Source organism: Phacochoerus africanus, chromosome 6 (genome assembly GCF_016906955.1).
Source record: "Phacochoerus africanus isolate WHEZ1 chromosome 6, ROS_Pafr_v1, whole genome shotgun sequence".
NCBI classification, from domain to species: Eukaryota; Metazoa; Chordata; class Mammalia; order Artiodactyla; family Suidae; genus Phacochoerus; species Phacochoerus africanus.
Genome location: NC_062549.1, coordinates 66,538,581 through 66,556,452, shown reverse-complemented (window position 1 = coordinate 66,556,452; position 17,872 = coordinate 66,538,581). Strand labels below are relative to the sequence as shown.

Here is a 17,872-nt window from a genome sequence, read left to right as displayed (position 1 = left end):
GGGTTAGGGGTGGTAGTCACCTCATCAAAAAGGGCACCTACTGCCTTTTATAATGTGTCCTGTATAAGTCTAGTACTGTGGAGGAAGGAGAGCATTGGGGTAACTGGTACAAGAAATGGGCTGCATACACGATACAACTTTAAAAAAAATAAGTGATTCTAATTTTGTGGTTCTTATCCAAGGAAAAATTCTTTATTTTCTCCATTATTACACATGTGCAATCTAAATGTGCACATTTTATGCAATTGTAAATGCTTAATGTCACCAGGTTGGGAATTTGTGCCTTTTCATTAGAAGTGTGGCAGGGCATTGCTCCTCAGTGTGGTCCTCTGACTATCACCATTGGATTACCTGGGGGCTTTTAAGAAACACAGAATCTCAGGACCCACACCAGATCCAAACAGTCAAAATTTGCATTTCTAACAGGATCCCTGTGTGATTCATAAACACCCTAAAGTTTGAGAAGCACTGCCCTATAATTCTTTCCAATGCTATTTCTAGAAAGTAACTGCATACATCATGGAAATTCCCAATTTTGTGTAACATAGGTGAAGGGGAAACTTCTATTAATAAATTTATGAGTTTTGTTTATTCATTTACTCTCAAGAATAATATTTTTGGTTGATTGGGGGTGTATAATCCCTCTGGCTTATGAGATTCATTACTGACTTTAAGTTTGAATTTTGAGTATATGTGAGCTGCCCAAGGTAAGTCTTGCCTTTCTAGGGGTTCAGTATCATGTAGTACTTTTTTAATCTAATATTGCTTGATATTTAGATGCTAGCTCTTTTTTTAAACTAATGAATGATCATCCTTTACAGAAAGACAAAGCATGAAGGAATATCTCGTTATATGGCTTGGTTTCCTAGCTTTACTAGTTTATTGTCTCCAGTTTACCTAGAGGAGCTTGAGAGCCTGGTGCTCAAGAGAGATGCTGGGGAAAAAAACAAACAAAAAAAAACAACAAAAAAAATTGCTCTGCTAATGCTGCTTAATCTGTATTACAGAATTCTGGACATGAAATGATAAGGTATATTAAATGAATTTCTGACTATAAAAAAAAAGAAAAACAAAGCATGATCCTGATTAGTGAACCGTTAATTTATTAATGGTTGGTTTCTTTTTTGCAGATATTAATCCATTTGATCTTTAGGAAATGTAAATTCAGATTCTTCTCCACTGCCAGTGTGAACATGTTCAGAATGAGAGCCATAAAGTGATAGTTTTTTTTTCTAACTCGTACTCTTATTTCACTTTTGCACTCTTCTTCTTCTTAGTAGAACCAGCAAACAATAAGGAACAGTATTTATAAATTTTAGAAGCACTGAAGTTAAAAGTGATCTAGCAAACATTTGTTTTTATTTAGTACACACTAAAATTCAAATAAACCATAGAGTTTACATTTTTATTATATTTAATGTTTCTTTCTAAAGTTTGAACATCTCTTTGCACATCAAAGTCCCTGTTTTTTTTTTTTAATTTAGTCTTATAATTAGACAGAATCATAACCACATGATGTTAGACAATTCTGTTTAGACCTAAATCAAAACTAAGGAGATGATATATTCTCCTCTAAAAGTAAAGCTAAAATGAAATTTCTGTTTAGATTTCCTGTGTTTTTAATGTATTATTTTTCCAGATAGGATTTGTATTTTTGACCAAATAAAAATGAGATATTCTATAATCGTTTACTTCTCTTAATCCTCAAAATGATTCGAACAGTTAAAAAAAATTACATGTTCTTTACATGTAAGCCAGTTGATAACTCAAGGTAGGAATAAAAGTTTCACATTGCACAAATTTTAGCTGTTAGAATAATATCAATGTTCACTCAAAATATAAAAATAATTTAAAACTACTTATCAAAATCAAATGTTTGCAAAGCTTGCTCTACCTTTTATAGGGAAGCTAATCCATTTAAAATTTCACATTTCCCAGATAAATAACTGGGAAATACCATAGCATAACATGGCATACTGGTTAAAAATCCCCTAATTATTAGAGAAATGTATTAATTTGCATATATATTCATCAGATAAGTATTGTCAGTATAAATGGTTGGGAAACTCTAAAGAGCTAAAGACAATGATTTTTTAAACTTTTTCTTTTGACAGCAGTTTAGAGCAGTTCCTCACAACTTTAGGAATTTTGCTAAAGGCCAGAGGCAACGTAAGGGGAGTGTGAACTAACTCAAGGTGTCAGGTGGCAGCTTTACAACCTCCAAGGATGTTAGACAGGAAAAGATGCATGTTTAGTAAGCAGGCCTTTTCAAATCTGCTGAGGCTGGTTTTGCCAGCTGTACATCTGAACTGGAAAGGGGATTGATTCTATGCAACAAAATCTTAGGATCACCTTTCATGCCACTTTTGGCCGGTCTTTTCTTCCTGTAGTATGTTCTGTGATCTTAGAGATAACTGTAATAAGAGGTAACTTACTTTTTACTGTGCACAGAGATTTACTTTTTGAAAATAGGAATAACTATTATTCAGTATCATACTTTTATTTCACTTAGGAAACAAAGTATTTTTCAGGGAAAGCCTATTTTGTCATTAACATGCATTAAGAATTAACAGGATAGCATTTTTTTTTAGTTATAATCATCACTTTCATACAGATACAAAATGAACACATGTCAAGATTTATTTAACTCATTAATAAATGAGGAAACCAGTAAGATGTTACAGATAGTTCAAAGGGGAAATCAAACCCTCACATATATAGTCAAATGACAAAAGCTGATATGAAGTTAAAAATAGAATCAAAAAAGTGGCAAAATTGATAATATCCAGAGGTTAATAATCAATTGCATTCAAATAGATGCAGTTTACATTTGTATGACAAGAATTATTTGCACTCCTATAAATTTCTATAAATTACATAGTTGAAAAATAGCTTAAAGTCAATGAAAGACTCAGCACATTCAAAAAATCGGATAAATGGAAGGACTTTCTAGAAAAATGACTTGTTTGTCATTGACTACACCTAATAATCTTTTGTTAGTTTCAAAGTCTTTTACAAGTTAATCCTATAATTTGCTCAGGTAGAAAAACCACAGAATGGAATGAGTTAAGAAATAAGATAGAGAGCAATCCCAGGGCATGATGAAGTGTAGCAAATTTGTCATATGAAGTTTTTTAGCAGCTCGTGTTTATTTTGTAATGTTTTTCACAATCTACCATATATTTGTAACTTCATTATTCCTCCTTTTCTTCTCATTTCCCAGATCCTATTCATTCAAACTTGTTTTCTCAAACTTATTACTTCCCTCTTCTTTTAGTTGCCCTTTTATAATATGCAAAAGAATTAAGCTACTGAAGAATAATTGACTAAAAAGTTACAGATTTCAGCCTGATCATACTAGGCATTTCATTAACAAATGCCAAAGTTAGTTCCAAACTTTATTATGTAAATTATGTGTGGAGAGTTTCATTTTAACAGGAGAATAGGCATGCTTGTTGGTCAGCAGCAGCAGTCTATTAAATATATGTAGAGTTGAGTGTAATTTTATTTTGCTTTATCTGTAATATGCTTTAGGGCTGCTTATTTTATAGGGAGCCTATGGTTATGGAAAGTGATTAATCCTTTTAGAAAGATGGAGACTGATGTTTTGCATATTATTTTCATTCTTAAGCAAAGGGAAAGAAATAACTTAGTCGCCCCAGAGCTAAATTCTCCAATGGTGAAAGTTTCAGCAAAGGAACATTTTTTTTTTCTCTCTAAATAACCTGAAGTTCTGTGGCCACACATGACATAAATCACTGATTGATTGCATTTAGAGAATCCAAAAATAAACTATCCATGTGGAATAACAATACTGCTAAAGTTTATAAAGCACTTATTCTGTTAGCAGATAAAATGATATGTTGATACAGGGCTGGAGACTGTTTTCCATATGATACTTGTCACTATTTCCCACCACTCCTGGTCCCTGGACATTTACTGACTTATGGTGAAAGTGTTTCAGAAAAAGGATGAATGGCATTTCTTCTAAAAGCAATCCAAGGAACTTTCCCTTGGGAATATGAAACAGTTTGTACTATGCACAGAGTTTAATATTCCTGTAGAAAAATTTTAGAATAAGTTGGCAAAGAGGAACATGTCAACTCTTGTTTAAAAAATGTTCACGATTTTAGCTCCTTGACCTCATCAAAAAGAATTATAAGTAGTCTGATGGGCTGAGCTTTGGACATACATAGTAGTGCCTGTTGGCATTGATAAAGTAAACAGGTGCATTACATTACTAACTGTACTCAAGGAAGAACCAAAGTAAAATATTGAAATGATCTATTAATAGCTATATTTATATTATCTCTATGATTCTGATTCCAACTCAACATTTTAAAGTCCTTCCAAACTGCATATTTTATTGAGTTAGTGTTTCATTTGTATTTTACATAATCTGCAATAAAGAAAGAAGAGTTGGCAATAAAGAGTACCTTCTTTGTTCAGCAGTAAATCTATTAAAACCAGAAACCAATCCTGAGTGTTACTTAATTGTTGTGGGAAAAAAGAAACACTACTGACTTGTTAGTCATATCTTTTCTTAGGAAAATAGATCTTGATATTTGGGCCAAGAAGCTAAATAACCAGTTTTAAATAAAAATTTTTTTTTTCACAATCACTTTAAACTTCGGCTTTCACCATTTGATTTTACTTTAAAAAACCAAAAAGTTGTTTTTCATATTTCTTCTTTAATGAGAGACTGCATGTTCTAGTTTTGAAAAACTGCAGGCTATCCTCTGTTACATGAAAGTTTTTGAAATTTTACTGCTGTTGTTCTTTAAATTCTTACGGAATTTTAAAACTAAAATTTTTCACATTTATGCTGTTTCTGTAGTATGACCCTGTGAGAACAAATCCCATATTTGATAAATTTTGGGGGGAAAAAAAAGTTAAATCCTGAAAATAAACACTGATTTATACCTAAACTGTATATTCCGAGATGGACTCTCTTTATTTTTTTCTGACTTTTCCTACAATAGTCCATTTATGGCCTATCACATTCTATAGACAGTCTAAAGGAATCTAGATCTAGACATTTACTAACTGTAAAGTACTAGAGATGATCTTATCCAGTACCTTCACCTGCTTCATTCTATCCCAAGAGGATAGATTACCTGGGATAAAAGTTGTGATTACTGATCCCTGGGGGGCAAGGACTTTTCACTGCAAAGTCCGTCTCTCATGATAGGAATTTAAATTTCAGTCTGGTTAACAGACCATTTTCAAGAGTTGCTGATGCTGAAAGAATTTTTTTTTTTTTTAAATTTTCCCACTGTACAGCAAGGGGGTCAGGTTATCCTTACATGTATACATTACAATTACATTTTTCCCCCAGCCTTTCTTCTGTTGCAACATGAGTATCTAGAAAAAAAGAGATTAGATTCCAGTCCAGAATTTTTTTTTTTTAAATGAATCTCATTTCTAAATGAAAATCACTTAAAATTTTTGTTTTATTCTTTCTCTCTCTCTCTCTTTTTTTTCTTATGTGGCACATTGGAGGTTCCCAGGCTAGGGGTCGAATTGGAGCTACAGCTACTGGCCTATGCCAGAGCCACAGCAATGCCAGATCCGAGCCACGTCTGTGACCTACACCACAGCTCGCGGCAATACTGGATCCTTAAACCACTGAGCAAGGCCAAGGATCGAACCTGAAACTTCATGGTTCTTAGTCGGATTCATTTCTGCTGAGCCAAGACAGGAACTCCTTATTATTTCAATTTTTTAAGTAAACCTTTTTATGTTAGAACAGTTTTAGATCTACAGAATTAATTGTGAAGGTAATATAGAGAGGTTCTATGTACCTCTCCCCCAGTTTCAACTATTATTATTACTTTACATTAATGTAGTACAGTTGTCAAAATTAATGAACCGATGTGAAACATTATTAGTGACTAAACCCATGCTTTATTCAAGTTTCATCAGTTTTCTCTAATGTCTTTAAGTTTTGTCAGTTTTCCTTTAATGTCCTTTTTATTATCCCAAGACCCCACCTAAATTATCACATTGCATTTTGCACTTATAGCTCCTTAGGCTTCTTCTGGGTTGTAACTATTCCTCAGACATTCCTTGTGTTTGATGACTGTAACAGTTTTGAAGACTGCTCATCATATATTTTGTTGATTGTCCCTCAGTTGAGATTTGTGTGACATTTTTCTCATGGTTAGACTTGTATAATGTGTTTTTAGAGGGAATACAATAGATGTAAAATTCCATTTTTGTCCCATTCTATCAAGGGTACACAGTATCAATAGGAATGATTACTACGGATGTTGTCCTTAATCACCTGGTTTTTACGTAGTGCTTATCAGTATTTTCTACAGTAAAGTTCCTCTTTTTGCTTTCTCTTTCCATGTTGTACTCTTTGGAAGAAAGTCACTATACAAGCCCACACTAAAGATGTGGGAAGTTATTCGTCATTTCCTTAAGATCTACATAAATAATTTGAAATCCTTCTACATGGCATATTTGTCTGTTCTCTCCCATTTGTTGATTTATTCAGTGATTTACTTTCATCAGTATGGATTGATAAATATTTATTTTACACTATATAGTAATTCAATGCTACTTTATTTTGTTGCTCAAATTGTTCTAGCTTGGGCCACTGAGAGATTTTTCAGTTGGTTTATCTCTTTGATAAACCCACATTTTGTTCATGTGTATGTGTGTGTATTGTGTGTATGTGTGTCTGTATATTAGATCTTTTTTGCTTTCTGGCATAACAAGATTCTCTACGCTTATTTTGTATATTTCTTGCCTTGATCTAAGAATCAGTCATTTCTCCAAGAGTCCTGATTCTTTCACTGAAAAGGGTATCAGAAACCAAGATATGAGTGGTAGTTATGTCTGTTGCTATCAGGGTGTCACTGAACCTAAGTCCCCTCAGTTGGCAAAGCAGGGAGATATATGTGATGAGTAATCATATATATAAAATATCTATAAATAGTTCATTTGCAGCCATCTGCATATATAGTAAGTTAAATGTGAGTTCACACTGATGTCTCCAACTGTAGTACATTATATATGGATCATTCTATCCTTGCTCATCTATAAACTGCTCCAAGAGTGAAAAACTTGTCTTCCATTATCTGCCATCCATTTACTTTGGTGCTCAAGTCTAAAATACATATCTAGAAATTTTAACCTATATGCCAGTGGGAAACAACTTTATCACTTATAGTTCACTGTTTATATACATTTGCTTTTTGCTTCTGATCTTACAGACGCCACTCGGTTTCACAGTTATTTAGGTCAGCACATTATTCCCTCACCCCCTTCAGTGAGGTTATTTTACATCTGTAATTCATTTACATTCTTTTTTAGTATTTTTCTTTTCCATCCTGGAATAACCCAACCTTCTAACTGATTTTTTAAAATTTGTATACATGAAGGTTTACCCTGTGGTATGAGGTTCTATGGGTTTTTACAAGTGCTTAATGTCTTGTATTTACTATTATAATATTGTACAGAATAGTGCATCTCCCCAAAATATTCCTTGTGATTCACTTACTCAACCCCCAGGCTCCTGTCCTGACTCCTGGGAAATTGTACCTTTTTGAAACTCTAAACTAGTATTAAACTTCTACAGAGGTAACCATCACAATCAAACATCCTTATCTGTAGATTGGATGTTTCTCTTATATATGAATTGTTTTAAACAAAGTGAACATTTAACGTTTGGTGATATCATGTTTCCTAGAGATCAGGGGTCATGAGCTGGTATTTTCATCTTTTTAGTATTTGAACAAAATAAAGCAAAATATCTCAAGTTGGAGGAAAAGATCTTTGAAAGAAGGGGAAGATGATGAATGAATTTGAGAAGTCCAAAAAATAAATTGGGAGTTCCCATCGTGGCACAGTGGAAACGAATCTGACTAGGAATCATGAGGTTGCATGTTCGATCTCTGACCTCACTCAGTGGATTAAGGATCAGGTGTCGCTATGAGCTGTGGTGTAGGTCACAGATGCAGCTCAGATCTGGCATTGCTGTGGCTCTGGCGAAGGCCGGCAGCAACAGCTCCAATTAGACCACTAGCCTGGGAACCTCCATATGCCACTGGTGAGGCCCTAAAAAAACAAAAGACAAAAAAAAAAGAATAAATTGATGGGCCATATTTATTTTATGTTTCAAATTTTCAAAGTATGTTTGAAAATATTCTCTTCAATCATGACTCAATAAACTTGAACTTATTACTTATATTTTATTCTCAAAGGGTCCCATCCTTCCTTCCTCCTTCCTTTCTACCCTTCATCCTCTCCTTTTTTCTTCCTCACCTCCTTCTACACAAATGTATACTGAGTATCTATTTTTCCCTAGGCATTCTAATAGATGCTGGAAATGCATAGGTTAAAAAACTTTATCAATGCTGTTAAGGACTTTCCACATTGTTTTTGAGTCAGGAAGATTAAAAAGGACAGTTACTATATAGTATTTGTTGTAGTGATGAAATAGGCACATAAAGAAATAGAGGAGTAACTTGTCTTGGAGGATCAGGGAAGGCAACAGAGATGACACCTGAGCCTTGGGAGGTGGGTTAATGTTTGAGACAGATAAGTAAATACAGTGCATTCTAGGCAGGAACATCACATGTGAAAACATATTGGCCGACTAGAGAGAGTGAGAAAATTAAGGAACTACAGTAAACTATAGCTGGAGTGGAAGTGTCAGTTGAGTGGGATGGAGATGGAAGTAGTTGTAGATTGCAGGCTGGACAAATATGGATGGTGAGGTGCTTTGAGTTTAAGTTTTATGCTGGGAAAAATGAGACCACTCAAGGGTTATGAGCAAGGTCATGAATACATCATGTAAAAAGCTCACTTTGGCAAGGAATTGGTGGAGAGAATTAGGGAGGATATGAATCTAATCCTAGAAAACTTTCTAGACGACCATAGCTACAGTTAGGATAGGAAATGACGGGTCTGCTTTAGATCAGTGACAGAAGGCATGGAGCAGCAAGGAAGTATTCGAGAAATATTTTAACAAAAATAAGGATGTACTAAGAGGAAAGAGGCAGTGAAGTAGTACTGAAGGGTAAGGTTGAGTATGTTCTCCAAATCCTATGGGTCTTTATTCCCAGTTAAGGGAATTGGAACCTTGAGGGCAAACAGGCACATTTTGTGCAATTTTATATTGAATATTTCATTATTATATTTCTAAGAATGAGTGCCACAAATTCCATAAAAATGTTAATTCAGGAAGGAACACAGTCTAGGTATTTCTTCTTATTAAGACATTAAATCTTATTAAAAGGAGAATGTAAAAAAGTGAGGTCAGAGTTTGTGGCATGTCCACCCAAATGAATTTAAGCTCAAAATTCTTCTCTGTTGTGGAGAAATTCTTATTATGGTTTTCTGGACATACAATTCATAGGGACCAAAATGTTCAACCATATTGGTATTTACAATATCAATCTAGAGTTTAATCCAAATAAATTTTTTCTTTGGCAGGATGACTCTTTAAAGCAATTACAAGTAGTTCATCAACCATGGATATTGCCAAGCGACACAGAAAGTGAAGGAGTGGAAGCAGAACAAGATAAACGTGAGTAGACACTGCCACTTATTGACAAATTAGTTTTAGCCAAAGGATATCCGTGGTGATGGTATATCCCTTTCATAACATCAAACGACAGCTACAAAAAAATTCAGAGTTGTTGGAGTTCCCTGTAGTGGCTCAGCAGAAATGAATCTGACGAGTATCCATGAGGATGCAGATTCCATCCCTGGCCTCGCTCAGTGGGTTAAGGATCTGGCATTGCTGTGGCTGTGGCGTAGGCCAGCAGCTATAGCTCTGATTCAACCCCTAACCTGGGACCCTCCATATGCTGCAGGTGCTGCCCTAAAAAGACAAAAAAAAAAAAATCAGACTTGCTTAGGAAGAACTTGTAAAGATAAGCTCTACTTCTGGTCTATAAATCTTGTTTCAGTGATCTCTTAATTATGGTGTAGAGGCCTATAAACTTAACTTTCTGAAAAGAATTGTAGTACCTTAAAAGAAGAAATTTAATAACTTGTGATTATTAAAAAGTCTATGTATGTTAGGATCATTATTGTATATGAAACTATCATTATTGGTTAAGTGAATAAAGGTATATATATAGAAACTGTTCTAAGTTCACAAAACAAATTAATGTTATAATAGTACTTAAGACAATATATAGCTCTTGATTTAAGTCATTGGATTATAATAATAACAAAGAATGAATGATTATAGTTTGGCACAACTCGGTTCATGCTCTCCAGGGGTTATCCACATTGTCAGACATATGGATTCAGCCCTGTAGAGGAGAGGTTAGTGTCTGGATTATAGAGCAAAAAATCAATTCTTAAAATAATACGATATCAAAATTTTACTTTTTTTTTCTTTACCAGTGGTATCCACAGATAGAAATAAAAATCGTAAGTAATAACGTAGCTCTCACAATAATTGGTGTGAAGTGATTAATAACTATTCCTCTGAACTCTGGTCACCAGAGACAGTCTGATATGTTATGCAGGTAGCATCATGATTCTGTACACAAGGAGATTCAGGAAATTGCTCTTCCAAGTGAAAGGCATTTTAAAATATCCTCATCCCACTTCTATAACTACAGGCTTATGTAGGCAGAGGCAGCACAGCAAGGAGAGGGACCTGCTCAGGTGAGAGGATGAGACAAAGGACCCCCCCCCCCCCGCCCCCCCGTCACTCAGCTGACACAGTCAGCAATGCAGTGAGTAGCACAGTGACATTTTAAGATTCTAATGTAGGGAAACACCTGTAGAAAACAACCGACAAAGACTCAGAAGGTAGACTGTACTTTAATCAAGTACAAAAATAAGAAGATAGTTCCAAAGAACTTTAATGCAAGGGATCTCAAATAAAATAGTCTAGGAAAAGAGCAGCATAGGATACATAGAAGGAATCCCCCAAATCTGAAAGATTTACAAGTGCCTGGAACTTTTATGAAAACGAAAATAAACGCAAGCACATTTATACCCCTAACTCCCCACATATTTAAATAGACATAAGCTCTCCTTCTAGAGTTTGTGTTTAATAATTTTCACCAAATTCTTTTCAGGTCTTCATACATTTTGCATTAAATAATCTCTTAAAGTGAATGTGTGTGTGTGTAATAAACACAATATGTGTAATTGGGCTTGCTTTACTCTCTTAGATTTCACACCTAGGTGCCCAAAGTGAGCATGAGCAGGTAAACAGCACCTTTACAGAATATGCAATGTATTAATTCTTTGAGTGAGCTGTAACTTTTAATGAACTAAAACCTAAAATCAACAAAATAATCAAAATAGTGTATTTAATCCAAGCCCAAATTCAGACCTACTTCCTTTCCCTCAAATCCATATGTCTCCAATCATTATAAACCCTGTAAAGCAGCTTAATAATGCAAAGAAGTTTAAAAATCTCAGAACTTTCTTCAACCCTTGTCAACCAATCATATTGCCTTATTGCTTATTCTTCAACAATATTTTGATAATAAGATGTAACCCTCTTCTCTTCTATTAGGGTGCAAAATTTTTGAAGGAAGGAATCTGTTTTTTTTTTATTTTATTTAGCCAGATAATAAGACCTCAATTAATAGCTAAAGATTTAATAAATGAATAAGTGAATGACCACATACATTTCTTTGGTACATTCTAACTTGGTTATCAGGACAGTTGTAAATTTGAAACAGATAAAATAATAATTGTGACTGGATAACTGTCATAAAAATTATTCAAAGTTTTATTAAAATTTTAATATTGGATTTATAGTTTTGCCATATATTTTGCCACATGGTCTATCAATCACTCTGAAGAAAGTCATTCTTAAATTCTCTTAACCATAGACCTAGAACCAAAAATATTTGATTTCAACAATGTCATATTGGAGGTGACCCTTGACAATGGTAAAATGTTTGAATAAAATCAGGGTTTAAAAATAATTAGGTGGTAATAGGAGCCATCTGGAAATGGAATGCTAGTTGGCAATGTAGCCAAGCTCACAGCACAGAGATGCAAATACTTTTCAAGAGAGGCATCCAACATTCAAGGGCTGGGACAAATATGAGATGAAGCCACTGAGGTACTGATACCCATATTCAGAGTATGAGGTTTGTGGAACAGCTGGTAAGGTATGTATAGATCATCTACCTTGTTATTTCCTCTGTGAAAGAAAATAAGTGACATAAATCTCTGTGCACCCAGCATCTGATTTAGAGTCTGGAGGCTCATATATTAGAAATTTATGAGTGAGGAAAAGGACAAGATTCATTATTCCAATGGTAACACCTGTTTCTTGACTCAGCTTTCTATAAATTATACACAGGTAATTTTATGGAATTTTCAGATTCCTCCTGAGACGAAATTATCATGGCGGAAAGTTTCCACATAACGTCAGGGTATTTGTAGTGGTGCATATTTCTCATTGCATCCTTTTAAAATAAGACTTAGCACAAACAAGTTTTATAGAAGAGCACCACTTAGGAAAACATGTCTTTAATAATTAAATGGGAAGCTTTAAAACTTTTATTATAAATAAGATAAGCAGAACCCTTAAGTAGACTTTTTTCCTCTACTCTGATCTTAGTATAGAGTCTACATCACAGATTTAAAAAACTCATGTCAGGAGTGTGTTTGTTTTTGATCTCTCCAATTATGATCTGAAGTTACCAAATAATTCAATTCCGATATTCGAGTCTACTGGGGCACTTGTTTGCTACTCGTGTTCCTGGTTTCCACTTTAGACGCAGAGAATCAGAATCTCTGTTCACAGGAATCTGAGTTCTACATTTCTAATAAGCTCCTCAGTTGATCTTTCCTTATTCTAAAGATTAAGAACTACTGGAATGAAAAGTCCAGTGAATCAGAGGATTATGTTTTAACAGTCGTCTCCATAGTGTTGCTAAACTTTGGGCCTTGTGTCTCCAGACTGCTTTTCCTGTCTGTTAATTAAATCTGAGCATAGAATGGGAAGACAGAGAAGGAGAAGAAGGGCTGAAATTTGATGGGATAAATGTGGAGTAAAATTGAGGGTCAGGTCCTCTGGTTGGTAGGTTCAACATCTGCAAAGGCATACGGTCATTAAATAGTTACTGTCAAGCCAGATAGCACCCTCTAACTACATTTTGGATTTTTAAACACGAATAACCAAGCTAAACACAGGCAAACAAATGAAAAATCAAACCAAACAAACGAAATGGCAGAGATGCTCGAAATAAAGAAATAAGAGCCAAAGAAGTGTGGTCTATGCTATGGTGACTCACTGAGATTCAGGACTGGATGTAGGTCTTAGGCTGTGGGGTCTGAGATCTTATTGTATAAAAATTGATGAGCTGGTTCTGGGTCTGCTTAGGGGCTGGTATGATGATGCTCTATTAAGCCTGATACCTGGAAAAATTGCATTGGGTATGAAAAGGGAAACAAAATATCTCTACTCTCCAGCTGTGGACAACAGCAAGGAAGTTTACTATCTGTTCTAGGCTTTGGGTAAAAAATATAAATGTATTCATCAGAAATCAAACTCTTAGGCTCCTGCTTTGATGACTGGGCCCCAACTTAACCTATATTGTGCCCAAAATGATAATAAAAATTGAGCAGCCTCATTAGTTATATTTTGAATTAATAGAAGTTAATGTTAAAAGTTTAAAGTTGGCAACTTTTCTTGCACACTTAGGACTGTTCTTGATAGTAGTATCATGTAATTTAATAGTGTGTTGTATTTCAATGTCCTTTCCTTCAGCATATATTTTAATGTTAATGCTAATTTTAAAATTTCAATCTGCATTTTTATTTATCTCTTACAAAAGCATGACACAAAATCTTCATTAATCTTTTATTCTGTCAGATGATTTAAAAACAATAATTAGTTTGGAATAATTTGGAATAATTTAGAATTCCAGAAAAGTTGCAAAGATAAAACAGAGGATTTACACATTCCCTTCACATTTATAAATTTATATTACACTGATAAATTTATAAAATTAATAAACCAACACTTCTATTAACTGAACCTCGGACTTTATTTACTCATCATGTTTCCTTAATCCCTGCTGATCTGTAACTGTTTCTTAGTCTTTTCTTATTTTCCATGACCTTGAACCTTTTGAGAACTGTAGGTCAAGGGTTTTGTAGAATGTCCCTCCACTGGGATTTGTGTAATAGTTTTCTCATGATTATACTGTGGTTATGTATTTGGGGGAAGAAGACTAAGAAGGTGAAACACCTTCATTGTTTAATATGAGAGATGTGCAGTTAACATAATGATATCCTGTTATCATCAAGCTCAGGTAGTGTTTTCTGGTTTCTCTATTGTAAAGTTACTTTTTACCTATCTTTTTATACAGTTCTTTGGAAGCAAGTCACTAATTCCAACCTATATTCAAGGAAAATGTCATCCAGGTGATTTTTGGCCTCTATGGTTTCTGATGATATCAGTTCCTAACATTATTGAAGACCCTTTGTATCTGATGTGTTGTGGTGTTTTTCTTTTTCCCCTGCTTTCAAAGTTTTTTCTTGATCTTTGTATTTTGATAAAGTGACTTGTAGGTGTAGACGTCAGTGAATTTATCCTCTTGGAGATTTTTGAGCTTCTTGGATATGTAAATTCATGTTTTCATCAAATGTGTGAAGTTTTCATCCATTATTTTTTCAAATATTCTTTCTGATCCCTTTTCTGTTATCTCTCTTTTGGGGGCTCCAATTATATATTATTTGGTATACTTGCTAATGGGTTGAGGAGCAATGAACTGTAGATAGCATAAAAACCAAAATGAGTTAATAGACAATTCTGTTAAAAATGTCAGGGTTTCATGATCCTTGGAATTCTCAGGATTTTATTAGCATTAAGTTGTGGCATGAGAAATACAGCCTAGAAATGAGACTATACATAGCTCAGGAGATAAGTGGGATAAGACAAATTTTTGTTTTCCTTTAGAGGTCAATGGTGTTATCTTACATATTTATAAAGAAAAGATTCATACTGGAAACAACCAAGAAAGAAACAATAATAGTAATACAATAAAAATAGCACAAAGCTATTGGAAAGATAGATCTTACAGTAAAAAAGACAAAAACTTCTAGCAAACTATAGTAGGTTATTTTTAAAGACCAAAAAAAAAAGAAAATTTTGATAATTTTTAATCTCTTCAGTTTTCTATGAGTGTTCAGAAAATTCTCAAGCTTATTGGAAAACATTTATGGCATCTGAACTCAGACGAGGCAATAAATCCTCTAAATTAGTTATGTCACCATTTGCATGTTTGGTATCTGTTATTATCATAAATATTTAAGAATTAATATTTAACCAATAAATATAAAAGTAAGTTAATAATTACTGTTAATTATCTGTTAGAAGCAAAACTTCTAGTGTCACATTGCGACTTTTCATTATAACACTAATTGTAGAGAATTATTTTGGTTATAAATAAGTTTTTTGTAGTTTCTAGAGGCCAATGCCTTTGAATTATTCATGTGGCATTATTACTTTGAAATGTTTCCCATGTCTGTGGTAAAATTCTGATATTATGAATGGTTCAGTTGATTTCTAAGCTCCTAGAAAAATTTAAAGGGTAACATTTAATAGCATATAAAATTTAATCTCACCAAATAAACGATTATTAAGTGTAAAGGAAAAATGTGTCAAGTTACTCAGCAATATATAAAGTTACATACTTCAGACTACCTGCTTTATTTATTAAAAATTCCTTGTCATTTGCAATAGCATTCAGAAAATTTCATAACAGATATCAGAGAAGGCTATAGTTAAGCAATAAGACAGCTGAACTATTCTTTTAAAATGCAGAATTCCTTAGATTATTGTATGAAGTTGAATTCTTTAAAATAAAAAAAATAGGAGATACATGGTCCAATTCTTTGTTATTTTGAAAAAAATCAAAGTTATAAATGACTAGCACATGTTTTTAGTCTTTTTATCAAATACTTTTTGTTTGTCTTGGGAGATTCTTTTATTTGTTCTAGGTGTGGCTTAACACTGAAATAAAGTAATTAAAACAAAATGAAGGAAAATTTAGTTCATTCTTTAACTTTGATGGACTTAGCTTATAGGGCAGTTTTATATTAGATGAGATATATCTTTTACAAATGAGAAGAATGTATTGGCTGGTTGCAAGTAAAGCCTACTTCTTTGTTCTCTATGGATTTTGTTCTGTAAATTTTCAGTTACTTCAGGAACTTGAACATGTTCACACTAGTCAAACTGTTCCATGATTCCACTTGGCTTATTCTGCAACATTGACCTCCTTCACCTTCACCAGATTGAACAGATATGGACATTTTTGTCCCAAACCAGGAATGTAGTTAAGATTCTTCATTAAGGTCTATGTGTCCCATTGGCCAGATTACCTCCGTAGAACAGTCCTACTTATGGATCTTGAAGAGTCACCATATGTATAATGAGAAACTTCTCTATGGCATATGAGTTGCACACACAAAAGTTATCTCTTTTCAATAGTGAGTTACAGAGAAGTGCATCTGTAGCATAAGACCTCTTATTTATTGAGATAAATATAATGGTAATGAAGGTAGAGGAGGGATGTGTAACATTAAGTCAACAGAAAGAACATGGAATTAGATCTTCATGAAGAAAGTGATTTTTGAACTGGGAGATGGGTAAGATCTTGAAGGACATGAGTGGTCAAGAACTTCCTATGAGCAAGACTAGGCAAATACACAAAGACAGGAAGAGCATTGTTGGGTCCCTGAGGGAACATAGCAATTAGTACTGTTTGGGGAAGACACTGGACATTTACAGTGGATTAGAGAGGAATAAGCCTTAAAAGGTAAGTCATGAAAAAAGCAGAGGGTCCCAATTGTAAGGATAAGAAATGTGAATTAATCAAGCATGCAGTGGGAGAATCTACCTAGGGACAAACTCTGAAGATAACATTCATATCTGTAGCTTTGGATAACACTCACTTAAATGATGCAGAAACCCAGGTATTGGGCCCTATACATATTTCATAACTTGATGAGAAGAAAATTTGTTTTTAAACTACCTTTCCACTAGTGCTATTTCAAACAGAGGTCATCTCCCTAAGATATGCCATTTATAAAAGATAATTAAAATAAATGTTTTGGGGTTCGAAGTCTCCCAGTATTTTGTTGTGTTAAAAGCAATGTAAAATTAAAAGTAGGCTCCCCCCAAAAAAATGTTTTTTGAAAATACTGTCTTCTTTACCAAGCAAAGAAAGTAAACATGGGCTAATAGTGTAGACTAACTTTAGGAGGAAAAAAAATCATTTTGAAACTGCTTTTTAAAACTTTGTTTTTATTAATCTATCAATTAAATATCAGTAAATATATGTAGCTCCAGCTCATCATTTTCTATAAAACATGATCAACTTTAGAATAAGCTCTTACCTGAAATCCCAAAGCACATGCGATTTATATATTTTGGATATTAACCCTTTGTCAGATATATAGTTTGCAGATGTGGTCTCCCAACCCTTAAGTTGCCTTTTCATTTTGTTCATTGTTTCCTTTACTGTAAGAAGCTTTTTAGTTTCATGTAGTCCACTTATTTATTTTTGCTTTTGTTTCCTCAGCTTTTGATGTAATATCCAAAAACTCATTAACAATACTAAAGTCAAGAAGCTTTTCCCTGTTTTCTTCTAAGAGTTTTATAGTTTCAGGTCTTATATTTAGCTCTTTAAAATGTATTAAATCTATTTTTCTGTATGTAGTAAGAAGGGTCCACTTTAATTGTTTTGCATGTGGATACAGTCTTCACAGTATCACAGTATCATTTTTAGAAGATACTATCCTTTCCCCATTGTGTATTCTTGGGGTCATTTGTTGAAAAATTAATTGATCATATACACTCAGATTTATTTCTTGGCTCTCTAATCTATTCAGTTGATCCATGTGTCTTTTTAAA

The 17,872-nt window shown here is 33.7% G+C and overlaps 1 protein-coding gene across 8 annotated transcripts in view; it reads left to right on the top strand.

The window, feature by feature from the left end:
- Positions 1-17,872, top strand: part of C6H8orf34 (chromosome 6 C8orf34 homolog) — a 361,855-nt gene that overhangs the window by 327,991 nt on the left and 15,992 nt on the right. For all 8 annotated transcript variants that reach the window (XM_047783787.1, XM_047783785.1, XM_047783789.1 and 5 more), the window contains one exon: positions 9,448-9,541. In XM_047783787.1, coding sequence (XP_047639743.1) covers positions 9,448-9,541 — 94 coding nt within the window. The remainder of the gene's footprint in view (positions 1-9,447; positions 9,542-17,872) is intronic.